The sequence below is a fragment of the Apis florea genome, unplaced genomic scaffold (assembly GCF_048593485.1).
Source record: "Apis florea isolate Af1SG1 unplaced genomic scaffold, ASM4859348v1 contig_3813_pilon, whole genome shotgun sequence".
Lineage (NCBI taxonomy): Eukaryota > Metazoa > Arthropoda > Insecta > Hymenoptera > Apidae > Apis > Apis florea.
Window position 1 is genome coordinate 935,131 of NW_028256869.1, and position 18,816 is coordinate 953,946.

An 18,816-nucleotide genomic window follows, 5' to 3' on the forward strand; every position below is an offset into this window, starting at 1 on the left:
ATAAATTTAATTTTCATTTTAGTTTAAAATGATAAATAAAAATAATTTATATAAAAAAAATATAAAAACTAATAGTTTATACATCACAATAATATATAGATGACTTTTTATAAAAATCATTTAATTAAATTTTATCTTAAATAATTATTAATTAAACAATTTTTATACACAATCTTATTTTATATATTGAATAATTACATAAGTTCTTTTCGTATTATTTAAAAATAAAAATTTATTATATACTCAATCAAAATTTATAGTATATATTATATATATGTCACATTATTCAATTTTATTCAATAAAAGAAATCGATATTATAATATTTTAACATTTGTTTTAATATTTAAAAAAAGTTAATAGTCGTTTATTATATTTGGTAAATGAATAGATTGTATATTTATAATAGAAAATATATATATATAAAATTCTGATATTTTTATATGAAGCATTTTCATTTGAAGTATTTAATTATGCTGTTTTACATGAAATCAGTAACATATGAAACTGACTTTATTATTAAATTTATTTTCTATTTCTCCTGAAATATTAATTAAATTTAAATATATATACATATTAATAATAGCATTGATTAAATCTCAATTAATAACATGAAAGTAAATAATCATTATTTCCGTTATTTTGATTTTAAAATTTGAATCTATGATATGACATTATCTTTATACTATTCTGAAAAAGCTTTATTGATAATAAAGAGTATTAACTATTATTATTAACTAAATTAATGTATTGAATAAAAATATTTATTTATTATTATAATTCGTAAATTACAACAATAAACGCAAAAACTATTAAAAACTTATAATTTAAAGAAACGAGAAGTATCGATAATTATAATCGATATTGTAGACTTTTAAAAAAATCGGCAAGTAGGATATCCTTTGGAAGGGATGAGAGACGGTGGCCGAGAGGCTCACATCAAAATGGCCGCATTTTAGTCTACAGACGATTTTCTTTACTGTTTGCCAATAGCCGCATAAAGGGCCTGGCAGTGTTCCCTTAAGTGGCAGATCTGTTTCGCTGGAAATTTCGCTGTTGAATAATCTGAAAATTTTCGTGAAATAGAACAAACTTCGGTAAGAAAATTCAACCGCATAGTTCCGCTGCCAAATAGCCGGGCCAAGCCCATTAGCTATTGACTAGTTCATTTAGAGAATAAAAATTCTTCTTCTATGATGAAGTTGTTATACGTACTAATTACAAATAAATTATTTAAATTCAATTCATAATATGCATGATATGATATATGTTTGCAACTACTGTCAAATACATATGTAACGTAGTTATTGTTTTTAAAATTATGTCACTTTAAAAATATATTGATTTAACATAAATAACAAAATATTTTATTAAAAATCATATTTTTATTGTTTAAATATAAATTATCTCATTATATTTAATATTTAATGTATTAATAAATTAGCATTTATTTTCTTTATATTAGAATGTTCATTACAAGAAAATTTCATTATAAATTTTAATGCAATAAATTAGAACAGAATCTAAACTTTTTTAGTTTTTAGTAAGTTTTTTTTATATCTTTCATTTATTTTTATTAATATCTTTATTAATTTTAGGTTTTGCATCACTTTTTTTACATGATGTTACGCCATCAACATCACGCAATGCAAAACCAACTTCGAGATCATAATAGGTTTGTTATAATTATTATAATATATGAAGTTTTTTTTTTATAATTTACATATAAATATATAACATATATTTAGATTTATAGTTAGTTATATGGTTAAGTTATTTTATATGTAATAATATATAATAATTATATTATTCAAATTAAAAATTAATATATTTGTATTTGTTTTATTTAATGTTTCATTAGAATGGGTGGTCCGATGCGTCCTATGCAACAGGCAAATATGGCCCCTTTACATCAGCCTCAGCATCCGTTATCGCATCGGAATCCACATCAACAAATACTGTCCATGCCCCCCCATCAACAACATATTCATCATATGCAGCACCCTGGTCCACCACATGGAAATCCAAGACAACCAATGTTGATGGGCATGAATGCACATAATACGAATGGTATTTTAAATGGTATTATAACATATTAATAAATTATTTGCATGATTAGAAAATTAAATTCTGATTTTTTTTTTTTTAGGCACCATGGTTAGCGTCAGTCTAAAAGATCAGACAAATACTGTTTCTGTGACTCTACAAAATCCTAATGTACCACCACCACAGTATTCACAACAACAAAACAATCAACGAAATCCTCCGCCTCCACAACATATTCAACAACCGCAAAACATAGAATCAAATAAACCTGTTACAAATGAAACAAAAAATGGAGAGTCCAGAGATCAGAGTCCACCTACTCAAAATCATATTAACGTGACTGATTCAGCTTTGGCAAACATGAAAGAAAAAACACCAATGTGCTTATTGAATGAATTAGCACGTTTTAATAAAATTCAACATCAATACAGATTGACTAATGAACAAGGACCAGCGCACAAAAAACGATTTACAGTAACACTAAAATTAGGAGAGGAAGAATATGTTGCTGAAGGTCCTAGCATAAAAAAAGCTCAGCACAGCGCTGCTACTGAAGCATTAACAAAAACTTGGTATCAACGGCCTCCGCCGAAACCTACAAAGACGATGAGAGCTGGACATCCAGGAAAATGTTTTAGTGGTCCTGGTAAAAAAAATGCATTATTGTATTAAAGAATATAAAGAATATAAATATTATAAAATTTATATTTTTCATTATAGGAAATTTACCCCCAACTGTTGAATTAAATGCTTTGGCTATGAAAAGAGGAGAAGCTACTGTCTATACTTTTAGACAAGCTCCACCAGCAGGATTACAACAATATGTTACAAATAGTTTAGGACATTTTCCTCGAATATTTAATCCACGTTTTCCTACTTATAATCGTGGTTTTCATGCAGAACCTCAATTATATCTTGTATCCTTAAAGGTAAGAAAATAATGAAAATTCTAATATAAAATTTTATTACATGTATTAATTTATAGGTAGGAGAACGTGAATTTATTGGTAGAGGTCTGACAGGTCAAGCAGCGCGACATGATGCGGCGAGTAAAGCTTTAGAACAATTACGTCAATTACCATTACCGGAAGAAGTAGCAAATTCTTGTAACACTGGTGAAAATGGTACATTAGGTGAAGCTAAAGATCCAATTGCAGAATTGAAAAGTCCTGTATCTTTAGTTCATGAGAAAGCATTAAAACGTGGTTTACCTGTTAGTTTCGAAGTTGTATCAGAAATTGGTAAACCTCATATTCGAACATTCAGGACAAAGTGCACTGTTGGAGATAAAGTTACATTAGGAGAAGGACCTTCAAAGAAAGTAAGCTTTTCATAAATATAATATTCTTTTTTTTTTTTAATTTTTTTTGCAACATAAGGCATACTGAATTTAATATTTGTGATTTAATATGTAGGTATCAAAGAAACATGCAGCTGAATTTATGTTAGAAGAACTCAATCGTCTACCTCCGTTGCCAGAAACTATACAAAATCGTCTTGTTCGAGTAAAACGTAAACCACCGGCAACAAAAAAGAAGTCACGAAATCTTATAAAAGTTTATCAAGAACCACGCTCTGAAACTGATGCTGCAGAAGAAGTTAATCCTGTTTCGCGATTGGATCAAATACAACAAGCTAAACGAGAAAAGGAACCTGTCTATAATTTAATTGAAGAAAAAGGAGCACCAAGGCGAAAAGAATTCGTTATGGAAGTTACTATGGGACAACATTCTGCTCAAGGAATTGGTCCAAATAAAAAGTTAGCTAAAAGAGCTGCAGCAGAGGCTCTTTTAGCGCAATTAGGTTACAGTAAACCTCAACCACAACCTACTAAGCCATCGATTAAAACAGGAGAAAGTGAAAATACTGAACAAAAACCTAGGAAAGTCACATTTTTAGAAGATGAACAAATTAATGAAACCCAATCTCATCCACCAGTAGGAGGTAAGATTAATTTAATATAAAATTAATTTATATATAAAAATTGTTATGCTGTTCATTTTATGTAAATTATAAAAAGCAAATTTTAAAAATTCAAGAATTATATGTAATTTATTATATATGAATATTTTAAAAATTTATTGATATTAATATTATTATGATTATTGATATTAATCAGGAACTATTGGACGTCAGTTAGTACCTGGACTTCTATTAGTGGATGGAGGTCAGGAATCTAAATTAGGCAGCGGACCTAGTGTACAAATTGTTGCCGAAGAATTACGAGGACAACAACAACAAAATCCACCTACTGTTTCTCCCAAAGATCAATTAAAATATCTCTCTCAATTATTTAACTTCAGCGTGGAATTTAATGATTTTCCAAAGGTAAATTAAAATCTTTAAAAATATATATAATCATATATTATAGTATTAAAATATTAAAAATAGTATTTTACATATAAAGAAAATAAATCAATATGAAATAATAAATTAATAATTAATTAATAATATGTTTCTAGGGAGCAGTGAATAAAGAATATCTATCACTTGTAACATTAAGTACAGATCCACCACAAGTTTGTCATGGTAATGGGCCAACGAGAACTGCGAGTCGTAACGAAGCAGCATTGAAAGCTTTATGTACTTTAAGTAAGCTGGGTCTCGATAATGCATCCAACTCACAAACAAAAAAAGATAAAGGTGCGTCTGGAGATGGAATACACATTAGCATTCAAGTTAAAAACAATATAATGGATGGAGCTATTGATAAGTAATTATATAGTATTTAAGACTTATATAAGTTTACATTGCCCTTTTAAGGCATTGCAAAGGAAAATTAACTTAAGGATATTTCATAAAGTCATTGATGAGAACAATATATGTTAAAAAGAACATTTTATACAACCAAATGATTTCATTATAGGTTTAGTATTAATTTGTATATTAATATTAAACCTCGATATTGAAATTAAATGATTTTTAAGAATAATGATTTAATTGAATTCTCCTTAATTTATTACAGATAGACAAATACAGAAGTTCAATGTTCTGTTTCATTATTATATGTTTATAACACTTTTTATTATTTAGGAATGCAAGTTTTTATTTTTAATAGTATATATGTTGCTTTTATGTATCCTCTTCCAATTTATTTTTTACATAATATTAATCATGTGTCTTATTTTTATTAATATATTTACATATATTACAGTTGTTGAATGAAGTAATCGGAGGGAAAATGAGTCTTCTCGATCTATCTCTCTGGGCCTTATTACATGGTAACTTCAATATTGAATCACCGATGACTCTCGATCTTCATACATTACGCCATTGCTTCTTTAACTTAACGGATCGCGGATTTTGAAGATCAGTAGCTTTTTATGAAGGATCAATCTTTTGCAGTGCCTTAATCGCAACAAAAAATTGCTCAAGCACCAATAAATGATAAATAGCATACAGAAATATCTTTCTTTTTTTCTTTTTCTTTTCTATTTTTTTTCTTTTTCTTTTCTACTTTATATATATATATATATTATATATATTATACTTATATATATATATATATATATATATATATATATATAGTGTGTGTGTGTGTATATATATATAATAAAAATTGATTATTTGTAGTAAACTTTGATGGATATTTATAACAATTATATACAAGAATGGTACAAAGTGTAAACATTAATACATAAATAAATACTATAATTTAAATCATGTTTTCTACACTTAAATATGTAATTACATCATGAAATAATAAGTGGTGAAACAATTATTGGTGCTTGATCAAGATTGTGATCCTAACAGTGGTTTATTGATTCTATTATATTTATTATAACAATTTCATTGATAGGACCACAATCAATAAACAAAATGTTTAAACATCATGAATAAAATGGTCATTTTCCAGAGAGACGTGGTTTATGATCATGAAAGCATTATAGAAATGTTAAGCGAAAAATATTGAAATCTGAGATGAAATGCGGCCATCTCCTAATTTCTCTATTTAATCCTTGGCTTTCTCTTATTCTTGCGAATAAAATGTCTGTTATGTCTTATTACCTACTATGATCGCGTACAATGAACAATTTTACGAGTCTTCATTTATATAGATCTAAAAATAATTTTGGTAGATTCATCTTATTTCATAAAATATTTCATAAATTATTTCATAAAATTCTTTTACCGTTTTGTTGAGCAAAGCGGGATTCTTAATAATCATTAATTTTGAAATTGTATATAACAATTAAAACGAGTGTATTTTTTTGAAATGAAATTTGATTAGAAATTTTAAGGATTTATGTGTATTAAGTGTCTCCAACTGAAAAATCAGTTTTTTTATGATCATAACATTCACGCAAATGAAAAAAAATATTTAGGAATTTCTATTGCTTTATTAAATCAATATTATTACACTGGTTTACAAGATTAATTACAGATAAGTGATAACAAATGCAAAAGATTTGACAATTGGTTGGGGACTCTTTAAAAGTATTCGGATATTCTACCAGTTTCCGTTTTTCAAATTTGTAAAATTAAAAAAAGGTAATGTGATATATTCATATTATTGCCCCAATTTGCTTTTCTATGGGGCCTAGAAGCATTCTGGGGTTATATTCGTGTTTTACAAGATATTGAGAAGTAGAGGACATTCAAATTTTCATACATCCATTATCTAAAACGAAAATAAATCTGGATGTATTGGAAATTACAAATAAAATGGTAATAATTCAAAATTTGCCTCGTTGAGTCATAATTATTAAAAAAAATATATTTAACTTGGTCATAACGAAAAAACAACATTAAGAAACAACGTTGTCAAATTTTGTCTTATTGCCAAAAGTTTATAACGATAAACTATTAAGTTGATACAAAAAATATCCAATAATGAATAAAGATAATGTCGAATAATAAATGTTCTATCTATATAAGAACAAAGAAAATATAATATTATATTTCTTGCATAAAGACTTATCTTATATTCATTATTCTCATCGTATCATTTTATAGGGGTTTCTTAAATATTAATGAATCTTAAAAAAAACATACACAAGTAATGTTTCAATACGATTAATTTTCCACAATATGTAATATGCTCCTCCGTATCACGGAGATAGAAGAAAAGGATTGCTTCTATCATTTATAATACTTTTTTCTTTCAGATAACCTTTCGTAACGCGAAACCTTCCGAATAATTTATAGGTCACTCGAGGACGAGTTAATGAATGTTCCTTTTTCTGAGATATCGCTTCATAGGTGGGCCTTCCTTCTTCACGTGGGATTCAGTGTTCCAAATAAAAGAAACAAGGAAAACGAGTCATGATAAGACTCTTTCACATAATTATTTCGGTAAAAAAAAAAAAAAAAAAAAAAGAAAGAAACATGAATCCTACGAAAGTGTACCCCTGTTGCAGGACCTATTTTATCCGCGTAAACTGTAATACAATAGTTATAGTGGTAACAATAAGTAAATAAAGTATTAATTATTAAGATATATAAAATGGAAATATCTCGACGAAATACAAAAAATAAATGTGATTCTAAGAGATAACGCGGATGCATTAGAATAAAAGATCATTCTAAATACTTATTTTGCAAGTAACGCTTTTCTTTAAAATCTGTAATTATCGGACAGTTATACTATTGGTACATGAAAATTAATATATCTGATTATTATTAAATCATAAATATATATTTTGTGTTTCATTTATCGATACATAAATGCACAAAAATTTCAATATTTTTAATATTTTCAGTACATAAAACAATTTGCCGTTTATATTCGAATAATTAAAAAATTTAAGTTTGTTTGAATCGTGTACCGATAGTTAAAGAAATAATTTCCAAACTAGTAAAAAATGCGTATAGCTCATTCAAAAATTTCTATAAAAAATAATTGAAACAATATATTAATTTACCTTATGATATTGTATATGTTTATGTTAAAGAAGTAATTAGAACATGCTTTTCTAATAATGGAAGAAGAAATCATAATCATACGATTATTGTTTTTAATGTTGTGGTATAGAAATGAAAGTTGTGCTTAATAATAAATTAGTCACTTTGTTTCTCTTCATTCCTCAAGAGAATATAGTCATAAAATATAATTTTGAGTAATATTAATCAAAAAAAAAGTGCGATCGGATGAAAAAAATTAAGTAATACAGTAAAATTATGACAGTACAGATTTTACACTGATAAAGTTTTTTATGGCGAAAAATGGTTATATCTGTTTTAAAAAATGATTGTTTAATACATAGATATTTACTGCTTATTTAAACTTTATCGGTTTGTATTTGACATCAATAAACGATTGTAAAAATGTTAAAATGTATTATATTCAGTTTTTTAAATAATCGCAAATTATATTTTAAATTCTTAATATCTCGAATGACTAAAATCGATACATTCGAGATAATCGATTGATTTCCGATGTCGCTGTAAATCTAACAGCAACATTGATCAAACACAAATGTTATAGGTTATGTTTATCGCTAAAGTTATTTAGCAAATAAAATTTCTCAAAAAACATGTCGATATAAACTACAGATGCTTTTTTGTTAACTGAATGATGTTGAGTGTTATGTGAGATTTATTACTTCAAAAATAAAATCATTTAAATCATGTAACTTCTTAGTGAAATTCACATCATAAAATGAAAGGTTAAGTTGTAGATAAAACGAAAGCATAAAATTCTTTGAATTCTCTAAACGCATGTTTTTTATAAAGAAAAATAACTGAAAAAATTTTTGTAAAAACTGACGAAGAAATAAGCAAGTGAACATGTTTAAAAACACTTTTCAAAGTGGATTTTTGTCAATTTTGTATAGTATTGGTAGCAAGCCATTACAAATTTGGGATAAAAAAGTAAGAAACGGGCACATAAAACGAATTACGGATAATGATATACAAAGTTTAGTACTGGAAATATTGGGTAGTAACGTCAGTACTACATATATAACATGTCCAGCAGATCCCAGAAAAACATTAGGTATAAAATTACCATTTCTAGTGATGATAATTAAGAATTTAAAAAAATATTTTACATTTGAAGTTCAGGTAAGAAAATATTTAATTATCTCATAACAAAATATGATATTAGATTTCAAATAATTATAAATATTTGATTTCAGGTAATTGATGACAAAAATGTACGCCGTAGATTTCGTGCTAGTAATTATCAATCTACAACTAGAGTAAAGCCATTTATTTGTACAATGCCAATGAGATTAGATGATGGATGGAATCAGATTCAATTTAATTTAGCTGATTTTACTAGACGTGCATATGGAACAAATTATGTGGAAACATTAAGGGTTCAAATCCATGCAAACTGTAGAATACGAAGAGTATACTTTTCTGATAGACTATATTCAGAAGATGAATTGCCAGCAGAATTTAAATTATTTTTGCCAATTCAGAATAAGGCAAAATGTTAATGTTAGTTCTAATTTTTTAACACTTTACAGAAAAATGTTTAAGAAAAGACAAGAATAAACTATAAATATTTATAAATTAATCAATTTTGTGATTTTCATTTACAGTTAATACTTATTTATTAAACATGTACTTAGTATATTAACAAATTACTATATATATGTTCTATATTAATAGTTAATAACATTGTAAGAATGATATATATTTCACTACATATATTTTATTTTTTACACATATTTCTGTTAGATATTAAAATGCAAATTATATTAAAAAATAAAGTTTATTTAAAAATTGACATAACTTATGCATAAAAAATCTATGTATAAAATTTATATCTAATTAATTACTTTGATTGTATTTTTCATTTAATAAAAAGTATAAATTGATTAATTACTTGTATCTTTTTGTATAAAATCAAATTTATTTTGTATTAAAAGAAATACAAATTCACAGAGATAACTTCTTAGTAGATTTTCGAATCTACGTTCATTTACTAATCTTAAAGATATAACTATTCAGGAATTTAAATTTCAAACTTTGCTATGTAAATTAAAAACAATATTTTCTTTATTTATAATGAAATACAATTATAAAAATATTACAATTTTTTTTAGCAATTTTAAAAAAGCTAAATTTATATGTTAATATATAAAGATTAAACATTACGTAACAAGAAAACATATACGTACATTAGAAACTGCAGAAAACAAGATAGCAGTCGTATATACTTGGAAAGTGTATTAATTGCTAATTATTAAGTATTGATTTTTTTAAATGGGGACGTAGCATATCCAAGGGGGAGGCTGTTCGTTCGCAAGTACTTGGAACTATTTTTCGTTGCGACAAAAACGTCTACATTCACTCTCCTACTACAGGCGTAGTAATACATACTCAGAAAAATGGCGGGAAAATTTGGAAAAATTGCTACAAAATTTGCTGGTGTAATGTGACTTCTAACAAATGTATCGATCGAGATCTATTTTCAGGAAGAAAAACTTATGATTCAATAATGATGTATAGTGTAATATAACTCTGATAAATCATTCACGAAGAAAATAAAAAATATAAACGAATGAATGAAAGAAGATGGCGGAGCAATTAAGAGTACCGCGCTGATACATTTTATTCTTTATTTCTAGCAAAGGGTAATATTTTATAAGTACAAATTTATAGATTTCATATAAAATCTTCAATTCTTGTATAAATAACAAATGAATTATAATAAAAGACATAATAGTTTATTAATAATAATATTGTTTAATATAACCGGAATCCATAAATAAAACAATTGGTTATATACATATGTTTTTCAAATCGACGAATGCTATTATATATTTTGTATTGAGCACTCGTTTCGGGAGAGACGCCGACGCCCGGCGCCGACGTCGTTTTTAAAGCGTTAACGTTGTGCTGAAGTAATCTCACCCAATCCGGGAGACTCATAAGTAAAAAAAATCGTTAGAATAATCAACTCTCTCAGACACATTGGTACATTCATAAAGATGCATTGCTGAAAGTTTTATATCGAACGTTTCTGTCATTTTTCATCAAGGTGTTAAAATATCAAAAGGGAGGGAAAATAATAATAAGCAATGAATTTAACATTGTGAAACAGAGCCGCGTGAATCATTTAACATAAATTATTTTTTAAAATGTGTTTATATATATAAATAGTGAAAAAAAATATTAAATAACAAGAACATTTTTTTAGCGTGGTGATATCTTGTCATTTTTTTTCTTTCTTTTTGAAATGGGTACGGCGGGTCGCGATTTTGAGCGCGATCGGGAGGACGAGATCCACTGCCGAATTTGTGCTAGTGACATACCAAGAAACGATGGGGTTCACATTTTCGCAGAGGATGGTAGACGGCACTACTTGCAAACCAAAATACGAAAATATCTGTACATCTTGGTAAGTCTTTTTCTGCTCCATATGAATAAGCGCGAATGCTGTTGTATGCGCATATATATATATTCACAATAGTATATAACTAACTTATACGTATTTTTTTTCGAAAACTTTACTAGTATTCTATTAGCGATATTTCGCGCTCAATCTTTTCTATATTTTTTTTTTCATAAATATATGAAATACATGTATATTTATTTTTAAATTTGAGAATTGCTGTAAAATTTTAAAATATAATAATATACATCAATCTAAATTTATAAATATAACATCTTTTTCAACAAACAGAACATTAAAATTATTGCATATATTTGTTAGTATATATAAATTATTTATTAATGATAATTAATTAAAATCATTAATAAAAAAATTAGTTATCAAATTGTTAGAATTTAAAAAATTTTAAACAAGAAATATGTTTTTTATTATTATTTGTATAAATTAATATAAATATTAATTATGTTAATTTTTATATGTATACATTTTATTTAGAATAATCAAATTCTCTTCCATAAATAGAAGATGGAAGAATCCATTTTGATGAGAATACAGAAGTGTTAAAAATTAGCATTTTATTGATTACAATAAGTATGCTATATGTACTATGTAACTAGCGCATCTATAAATATAATTCTGTACACAAGATAAATCAAAAATAATGAGTAAAGTTTTTTTTAAAGTTATATTTAAAACATTTAATATAATTAAAATATTAGAAAATATTTTTATATGATTTAAATAAATTTAATAAGATTAATTATTAATATATAATTAAGGTTATTATTTATTTATTAAAAAGATTCTATAAAAAAATGTAAAAAATTAAAATGTATATAAAAAATTATTTTTATTAATAAAATAAATAAAATATATTAATTTTATAAAATATTTAGAAATATTTATAATTTTTTAAAAAATTTATGAAAATTTTTTAATATTTTTAATATTTTTAACATTTTTAATATTTTTATGATAATATATGATAAATATTTTATTATTAAATATTAATTTTTCTTATTCCATTAATTCATATTCCATAATTTTTCATATTTCTATTAATTTCTAATTTTTTTTATAAAAAATTTTTACATTTTGTCTATTTTGAGTTTTTTGATTCTTATAATATTCTTTATTCTTAATTTTACAGGTATCCTCTGAAGATAAATTATCAAAAATGGTATGTGTTACTTGTATTAAAAGATTAGAGAGCATTCATCGTTTTGCTATGATGGCATATAGAACACAAGAAAAATTAAAAATACAATTATATAATAATATTGATAATATAAATACACAAGATATGGAAAGAGAAAGTATTAAAGATATGCAAAACACAACAAGAAGGATAGAAGATCGAGGATTATTACATACAATATTAACTAAAGTATATATTATAATCATTATATCTTAAATTAATTGAAAAATATTTATTCAACATATATTTTTTTTAGGGAGCAATAGAAATTTTAGCTGAAGGTGAACCATTGGGACCATCAGAATTCATAACACAAGATGATATATGTCATACTCCAAGTATGGAGGAAATGGAAGTCAAAGTAGATCCAATGTTATTTTTACAATATGGTATGGAACATTCAGCATCAGAAACTTCAGAAGCATCTGATACAGAAGAAATAATAACAAGAATGAATATTTCAGAACCATTATCATTAACAAATAAGTAAGAATATTTATATTAATATTCATACTTTTTTAATATATATGTTAAATTTCATTTATTTCTTACAGAAGTGATGAAATAAAAAAAGAAAAAGAAGAAGAGAATAATGATAAATCACAAGAAGATACTGAAGAACACATTTCAGATATAACAAAACCTCATGAATGTACAATATGTGCTCGATCTTTTATATCTCAAATTGGTCTACAAAATCATTTATGGTCTCATTTGCCTAAAGATAAACGACTTGATGGAAAGCCTATTTTAAGATCACAACAAGTATATTCTACTAATGGTGTGCTTCATACAAATACTGACAACAATTCATCTGGTAATTTTGTCTGTCCAATTTGTAGTAAAAAAATTTCTACTAAAGGTAATTTAAAAGTACATTTGGAAACTCATCGGCCTAAGGGAAAATATGGTTGTGACATATGTGGTAGAATGTAAGTATCATCAATTAAATATTTAATAAAATAACTATTAATAAAATTACTCTTATTTTAGTTTTAAAACACAGTCAAATTTATTCAGACACAAAGAGTATCATGGTGGAATACAATTTCCATGTAATGTATGTGGAAGAGTTTATCCAACAAATTCTACATTAAGAGCTCATAGTATAACGCATTCGGATTTAAGGCCGCACGCCTGCCCTCTTTGTGATAAAACTTTTAAAAGAAATCAAGATTTAAAATTTCACATAAATCAACATACAGGTGCAAGGCCTTATCAATGTCCATACTGTCCAAAAGCTTTCGCAAGTTCTGGAAACTGTTTCTCACATCGTAAAAGAATGCATCCTCGAGAAGTACATCGAGACAGACAAAGAGCAGCAGATTTAATGAGATGAACCATGGGTAATCAATATGAAGAATGGTTTTAGAAAAATATAATAATTTATAATATTCATATATTAGCTATTATAATGAAAAAAGAAAACTTTAATTTTGAATATTAATGGTGCTAATGCAAGAAGCAACGGAAATTTTCTATACTTTAATTGAATCATTTGAACTTAGTATTAGATACTTATTGTTATTAACAAGCACTTAGTTGTTTGTTCTGATATAACTAGATCTTCTTTACAAAAATAGAAATAAATATATATTTTTTTTAATTTTTTATCTATTATGAATGTTATTGAACTTGATATACTTCCATTGTTGATAAATGCAATTTTGTGCAATTTAGTAATTATTATTTATTGAATCGTATATAGTACAAGTAATAATAATAATAGGTTTTAAACTCTCTAGTCAAAATAAGAAATTTGTATTTTTTACTCGTTTATCTATATTTAACTTGTATACATTTTCTTCTTTATCTTTAAGAATAGAAATTATATTTAAACCTTGTTAATATTTCTTAAAAACAATTTTATAATAATGCAGTGACACTTGAAAATTTTATTTTATGTAACCATATTGTTAACGAAAATCGAAAATATTATTCAATCAAGATATAGTATTATTCGAATAATTTTCAATTAATATTAATATAATTGGCCCATCGGTAATGAATACAATAAAGTTTTAAGCTTTAAAATTAGAATTAAAATATATTTCTTATAATTTACGTAAAAAAATAACTAGTAGAAAAGAATTAAAGTATAAGACAACTGTGATTTTTTATAAATCGGCGGTATATTAGAAAATTCAATCATATCGATGGGTTAAGTACTATTTATATTGTAGATATAAAACAAAATAGTAATATAATTACTTATTTCCGTACGCTTAAAATTTAGTCTTTGGCAAAATATAATTTTTTTTATATTTAAAATAAGAAATTTATAATATTTTTTGAATCCTTAAACGGGTACTCTGTATATTATATGTGATATTTTTAAACAATATGTACTTAGTATATTTTCAAGAGACAAAAGGTACAAAAGATTAAATATTGAAATTATTTGATATTTATGTTTGTTATGTCACGTCCTGAAGAACAATTTCATTTCATTTTTATAAATAATGTAAATGGATTTGAATGGTGATAAATGTTTTAAAAAATACGTTATTTTGTCCATATAAAGAGCTATTTAACAATTTGATAAAGTATTTATATTTACGACAAAATGATAAAAAAATGACCAAAGAAGAAAAAAAGAAAAAAAAATGAGAAAAGAAAGCATTCTTCGAAAGAAAAAAAATAGGAAATTTTGTAGTTCAAACCATATTTTTAGCACAATATATGAACATCATCATTAAGTAACATTAAGACTGTATACGAAATTCTGTGTCAAATTAGAATAAAGCATAAATATAAGGAATTAGTATACGATATCAACAATGACTGTATGTGACGAAAAATGAGTCTATTCAAAATGCAGTATTAAATATAATAAATAATGTAGAGGCTGTAGCCAATGTTACAAACGATCACAATGTTATTCTTTTAAACAGATATACGATTTAAAAAAAAGTATTAACTAAAGTCTGAGTAGCTTCTAGGAAACTTTAGATAAGAATTTTTAGAGAAGAAAACATGTAAATGTAGAGGATCATAGCCTCTGCTTTCATATCGTATACATCGCACACATATTAGATAGTGCAAAAAGGGGGATGTTCGATATGTTCAAATGAATAGCCACAGAAAAATGTATGATGTTTATATAATTAACAAGTAGTATTTATGAACAAAAAAAAACCGTGTGTAATCGCGTTGCTATTAGTGTAGTAGGGTGGTTGAGCTTTCGCATTAACGAAAGTGAAATGGACCAAAGAAGAATGGAAATTATATTACGATTAATATATTGAATTTAATTTAAGAAATATTATGATATTTTTTATCTCTTTATGTTTTTTTTTTAATTTTAAAAATAGATATTTCTTAAATCAAATAATACTGTCAAGATAAACATTTTAATAAGATATTTTATAAAATATATTTAATAACACGAAAGCTGCGATGAATAGCCACCCTTGCTTAGAAATATAATCGTATATTTTGCAATTACATTTTTGCTTGTCAGTTATGTAGTAACGGATTAAGATTATTCGATAATTATGTATTTGCGAAAATAATCAATTTTTGATAAGAAAAAAAGATACGAAAGTGAATCGCTCACGATCTCGCTCTCACAGCTCAATTTTTACATCTAGTTCTAAGCAGAGATGAGCAAATTATCTGTTTTTTTCCTCAATTTTATTCTAGTCCTAATACTGCCAAATACATCGCACCTGAAAAATGTTATAGTTATTGACGGTGCATAGTTTATATTTATTATTATGTTAACTAATATTTTTGAATTTTTATTAATTGATAGTAATATATTTTTAAATCAATTTGCTCAGCTCTTGCAATAGGTCAAAAATTGAGTATTTTTTTAAAGTCCATATAACACAAAGACGATTAGCGTTTAAATTAGCGATTAAAACAGTATCTCAGAAGTGCCAGTAACGCAGTAAACTAATGTAGTGTATTTCAGCAGACAAATACTGGATAATTATATGTAGATTCGAAGTATGAATTGTCGATAATATCAATTGTGACACTTAATAAAATGATTGTATAAAAAAGTTGGTTTAATAATTCATTTTTTTACATATTTTAATTTCATTTATTATTTTCATTTTATATTTCTCATGTTTTTTTTATTTTATCAATTAATAAAAAAAACAAAAATATAATAAATAAATACTAAATATAACTTTTTTTCTTTAAATTATGTCAAATGTATTTTTTTTCCTAAATAAATTAAAGCTTTGCAATTATAATGAAAAAAATTAAAATTTGTATAAAATAGTTATATTAGACCGATATCATTAATTTTTACATTCTATTTTATGTATTTTATTATATCCTTGTATATAATTGTAATAGATATAATAATTATTATATATATAAAAGATATCTACATTGTTTCCGTATTTCATTTTTACCAAATATTTTAGATTAGTTTAGATATTAAATGATTTGCATTTATATTTTTTTGTTTCTGTAGTAGTTCATGGTAACAAAAAATTGTTACGTATGATTAACAATCATTAGTCATACTGTCTAAAGATATCACTTATTTCTGGAAAATAACTATGTTATCATAAGAATATATACAATAGAAGAGGCAACTATATACAAGAGGGAAAAAGAAGAAGAAAAAGAAGAGAATAGTAAAGGATGGGAGAAAGAAGATAAAAAAAAAGAACAGGAGAATAAATAAGAAAAAGAAGGATGAGAAAAGAAAGTAGGAAGAGAAAGATGATAAAAAAAGAAGACGGAGAAGAATAATGAAAAAAAGGAAGGAAATGGAGGATAATAAAAAATAAGAGAAAGAAGAAGATAATAAAGAAGAAGAGCAAAATAATAAAAAGAGGAAAGAAAGAGAAAGATGGGAAGAGAAAAAAGAAAATAATAAGGAAGAGTAAAAAAAAAGTGATAAAGGAAGAAAAGAAGAGATAATAATAAATGATAAGAGAAAGAAAAGAATGATAAAGGATGGAAAGAATCCTATACGAATAATAAGTATTTCTTCATTGTTTTATTCATTATTTTTGAAAACGTAATTCAATATAATTTTTTGAAAAAATATTTGTTATTCAAAACATATAAAAAATATTATATATATTCTTTGATATATGTTATTTGGATTTCTTCATGCTCGATCAATGGCATTACCCAATACTATTATCGTGACTTGATTTATTTATATATTCTGTGATTGGCCAATGTTTTTTGTTAATAATTCATTAACGAAAATTTTTACAAAGAAAAATGTTACTTGAAAATGTTACTTGAATTTTCCTGATTAAAATTAATTGGTATTTTTTTTTTTTTTAGAATATCTTAAATGTATAATTTCATAATACGTATGGCTATCAAATATATTTTGAATTTGTCAATTTGATACAAATATATATATATACATATGAACAAAAAGAATTACAACAATATTTGAATTAAATTTATATATAATAATATTGTTATTAATTTTTCTTTCGAATTTGTTTAATTATACCAAAAGTCTAGAATCACAAACTTGATTTCAATTTTAAACTATTAAAATTATTTGAAAAAAAAATTACAAGGTTATTTCGAATCTATTTCTTGATTTTCAATTTGAATAGAAAATTATTTCGGAGATTGAAATAATAAAAAAAATGTAAGTATAAAATGTATACTTATATATGTACACAATATACATATGTATACAATAATAGAAAGAGAATAATTAGAATCATTATTAATAAAATTATTAATAAAATGGAACAATTTATACTAATAACAATAATTAGAATAGCTATCTTATGATTCATGCAAATCGTGTTAGCGCGAGTTAAATAAGTCAAAGTTGTTTACTTCAAATTTGTTTACTATTTTCATTTCTAAATCAAAATAGAAAAACGAATAACTCTGATTATAAGTATTACGTATACAAGTCATTATAAAAGTTTTTTGCTTGTTATAAAATTATTTATATAACCAAATTTAATTTTGAATAAATATATTACAAAATTTTTTTTCTGTAATTGCGCCATTTATCATAACATCATTCATCATTTTTTTTATTATAATATTTATTACATATTTAATATTTATAATGTTTATTACGTATTGAAATTATTCAAATCGATAGAAAACAATTAATTTATATTATATATATATATTATATTATATATTATATATAAATAACTATTAATTAACAATATATTAATAATCTTAAATTAGGATTTTTGTAAGATTTTTAAAAAAAATTAATCAATAATTATTTAATATGATTTTTATTGAAAAAATTTGTTCTAGATAAAATAAATCACAACATGTTTGAAAAAATATAATATATTCATTTAATATTTG

The 18,816-nt window shown here is 24.6% G+C and overlaps 3 protein-coding genes and 1 long non-coding RNA gene across 10 annotated transcripts; 3 read left to right on the top strand and 1 right to left on the bottom strand.

Moving 5' to 3' along the window:
- The first annotated feature begins 864 nt into the window (after positions 1–864).
- stau (double-stranded RNA-binding protein Staufen) lies at positions 865–7,576 on the top strand. Of its 7 annotated transcripts, none has more exons than XM_086917160.1 (10): positions 865–1,095; positions 1,597–1,673; positions 1,860–2,068; positions 2,148–2,690; positions 2,765–2,973; positions 3,030–3,365; positions 3,460–3,988; positions 4,164–4,372; positions 4,507–4,757; positions 7,153–7,371. In XM_086917160.1, the coding sequence occupies exons 2-10, from the start codon at positions 1,618–1,620 to the stop codon at positions 7,154–7,156; spliced, it is 2,346 nt and encodes a 781-aa protein (XP_086773286.1). In that variant the 5' UTR covers positions 865–1,095; positions 1,597–1,617; the 3' UTR covers positions 7,157–7,371. The 7 variants fall into 7 exon arrangements, with proteins under 7 accessions (XP_086773286.1, XP_086773285.1, XP_086773289.1 ...); XM_086917159.1 differs by lacking the exon at positions 7,153–7,371 and adding an exon at positions 5,199–5,449; XM_086917163.1 differs by lacking the exon at positions 7,153–7,371 and adding an exon at positions 5,199–5,449 and having other exon boundaries at positions 4,507–4,687.
- Positions 6,365–7,425, bottom strand: LOC147656092 (uncharacterized). The gene is made up of 2 exons (XR_015295076.1): positions 7,040–7,425; positions 6,365–6,665 (listed from the first exon to the last, which is right to left on the bottom strand). It is a non-coding gene; the product is annotated as an uncharacterized LOC147656092 (long non-coding RNA).
- A 427-nt stretch (positions 7,577–8,003) lies between the features above and the next one.
- Positions 8,004–9,817, top strand: Bug22 (cilia- and flagella-associated protein 20). The gene is made up of 2 exons (XM_003698459.4): positions 8,004–9,049; positions 9,124–9,817. The coding sequence occupies exons 1-2, from the start codon at positions 8,774–8,776 to the stop codon at positions 9,427–9,429; spliced, it is 582 nt and encodes a 193-aa protein (XP_003698507.1). The 5' UTR covers positions 8,004–8,773; the 3' UTR covers positions 9,430–9,817.
- Positions 9,818–10,552: 735 nt separating this feature from the next.
- On the top strand, positions 10,553–14,938 carry LOC100872152 (uncharacterized). Its single transcript, XM_086917198.1, has 5 exons — positions 10,553–11,339; positions 12,484–12,720; positions 12,788–13,017; positions 13,086–13,463; positions 13,525–14,938. The coding sequence occupies exons 1-5, from the start codon at positions 11,178–11,180 to the stop codon at positions 13,868–13,870; spliced, it is 1,353 nt and encodes a 450-aa protein (XP_086773324.1). The 5' UTR covers positions 10,553–11,177; the 3' UTR covers positions 13,871–14,938.
- The last annotated feature ends 3,878 nt before the right edge of the window (positions 14,939–18,816 follow it).

Bases quoted from the DNA above. Each gene is read 5' to 3' on its own strand.
- stau (XM_086917157.1), top strand. From the start codon at position 1,618: ATGATGTTACGCCATCAACATCACGCAATGCAAAACCAACTTCGAGAT. The intron at 1,674-1,859 runs GTTTGTTATAAT...ATGTTTCATTAG, and splicing joins CAACTTCGAGATCATAATAG to AATGGGTGGTCCGATGCGTC. The intron at 3,366-3,459 runs GTAAGCTTTTCA...TTTAATATGTAG, and splicing joins GAGAAGGACCTTCAAAGAAA to GTATCAAAGAAACATGCAGC.
- Bug22 (XM_003698459.4), top strand. From the start codon at position 8,774: ATGTTTAAAAACACTTTTCAAAGTGGATTTTTGTCAATTTTGTATAGT. The intron at 9,050-9,123 runs GTAAGAAAATAT...ATTTGATTTCAG, and splicing joins ATTTTACATTTGAAGTTCAG to GTAATTGATGACAAAAATGT.
- LOC100872152 (XM_086917198.1), top strand. From the start codon at position 11,178: ATGGGTACGGCGGGTCGCGATTTTGAGCGCGATCGGGAGGACGAGATC. The intron at 11,340-12,483 runs GTAAGTCTTTTT...TTAATTTTACAG, and splicing joins GAAAATATCTGTACATCTTG to GTATCCTCTGAAGATAAATT. The intron at 12,721-12,787 runs GTATATATTATA...TATTTTTTTTAG, and splicing joins TACATACAATATTAACTAAA to GGAGCAATAGAAATTTTAGC.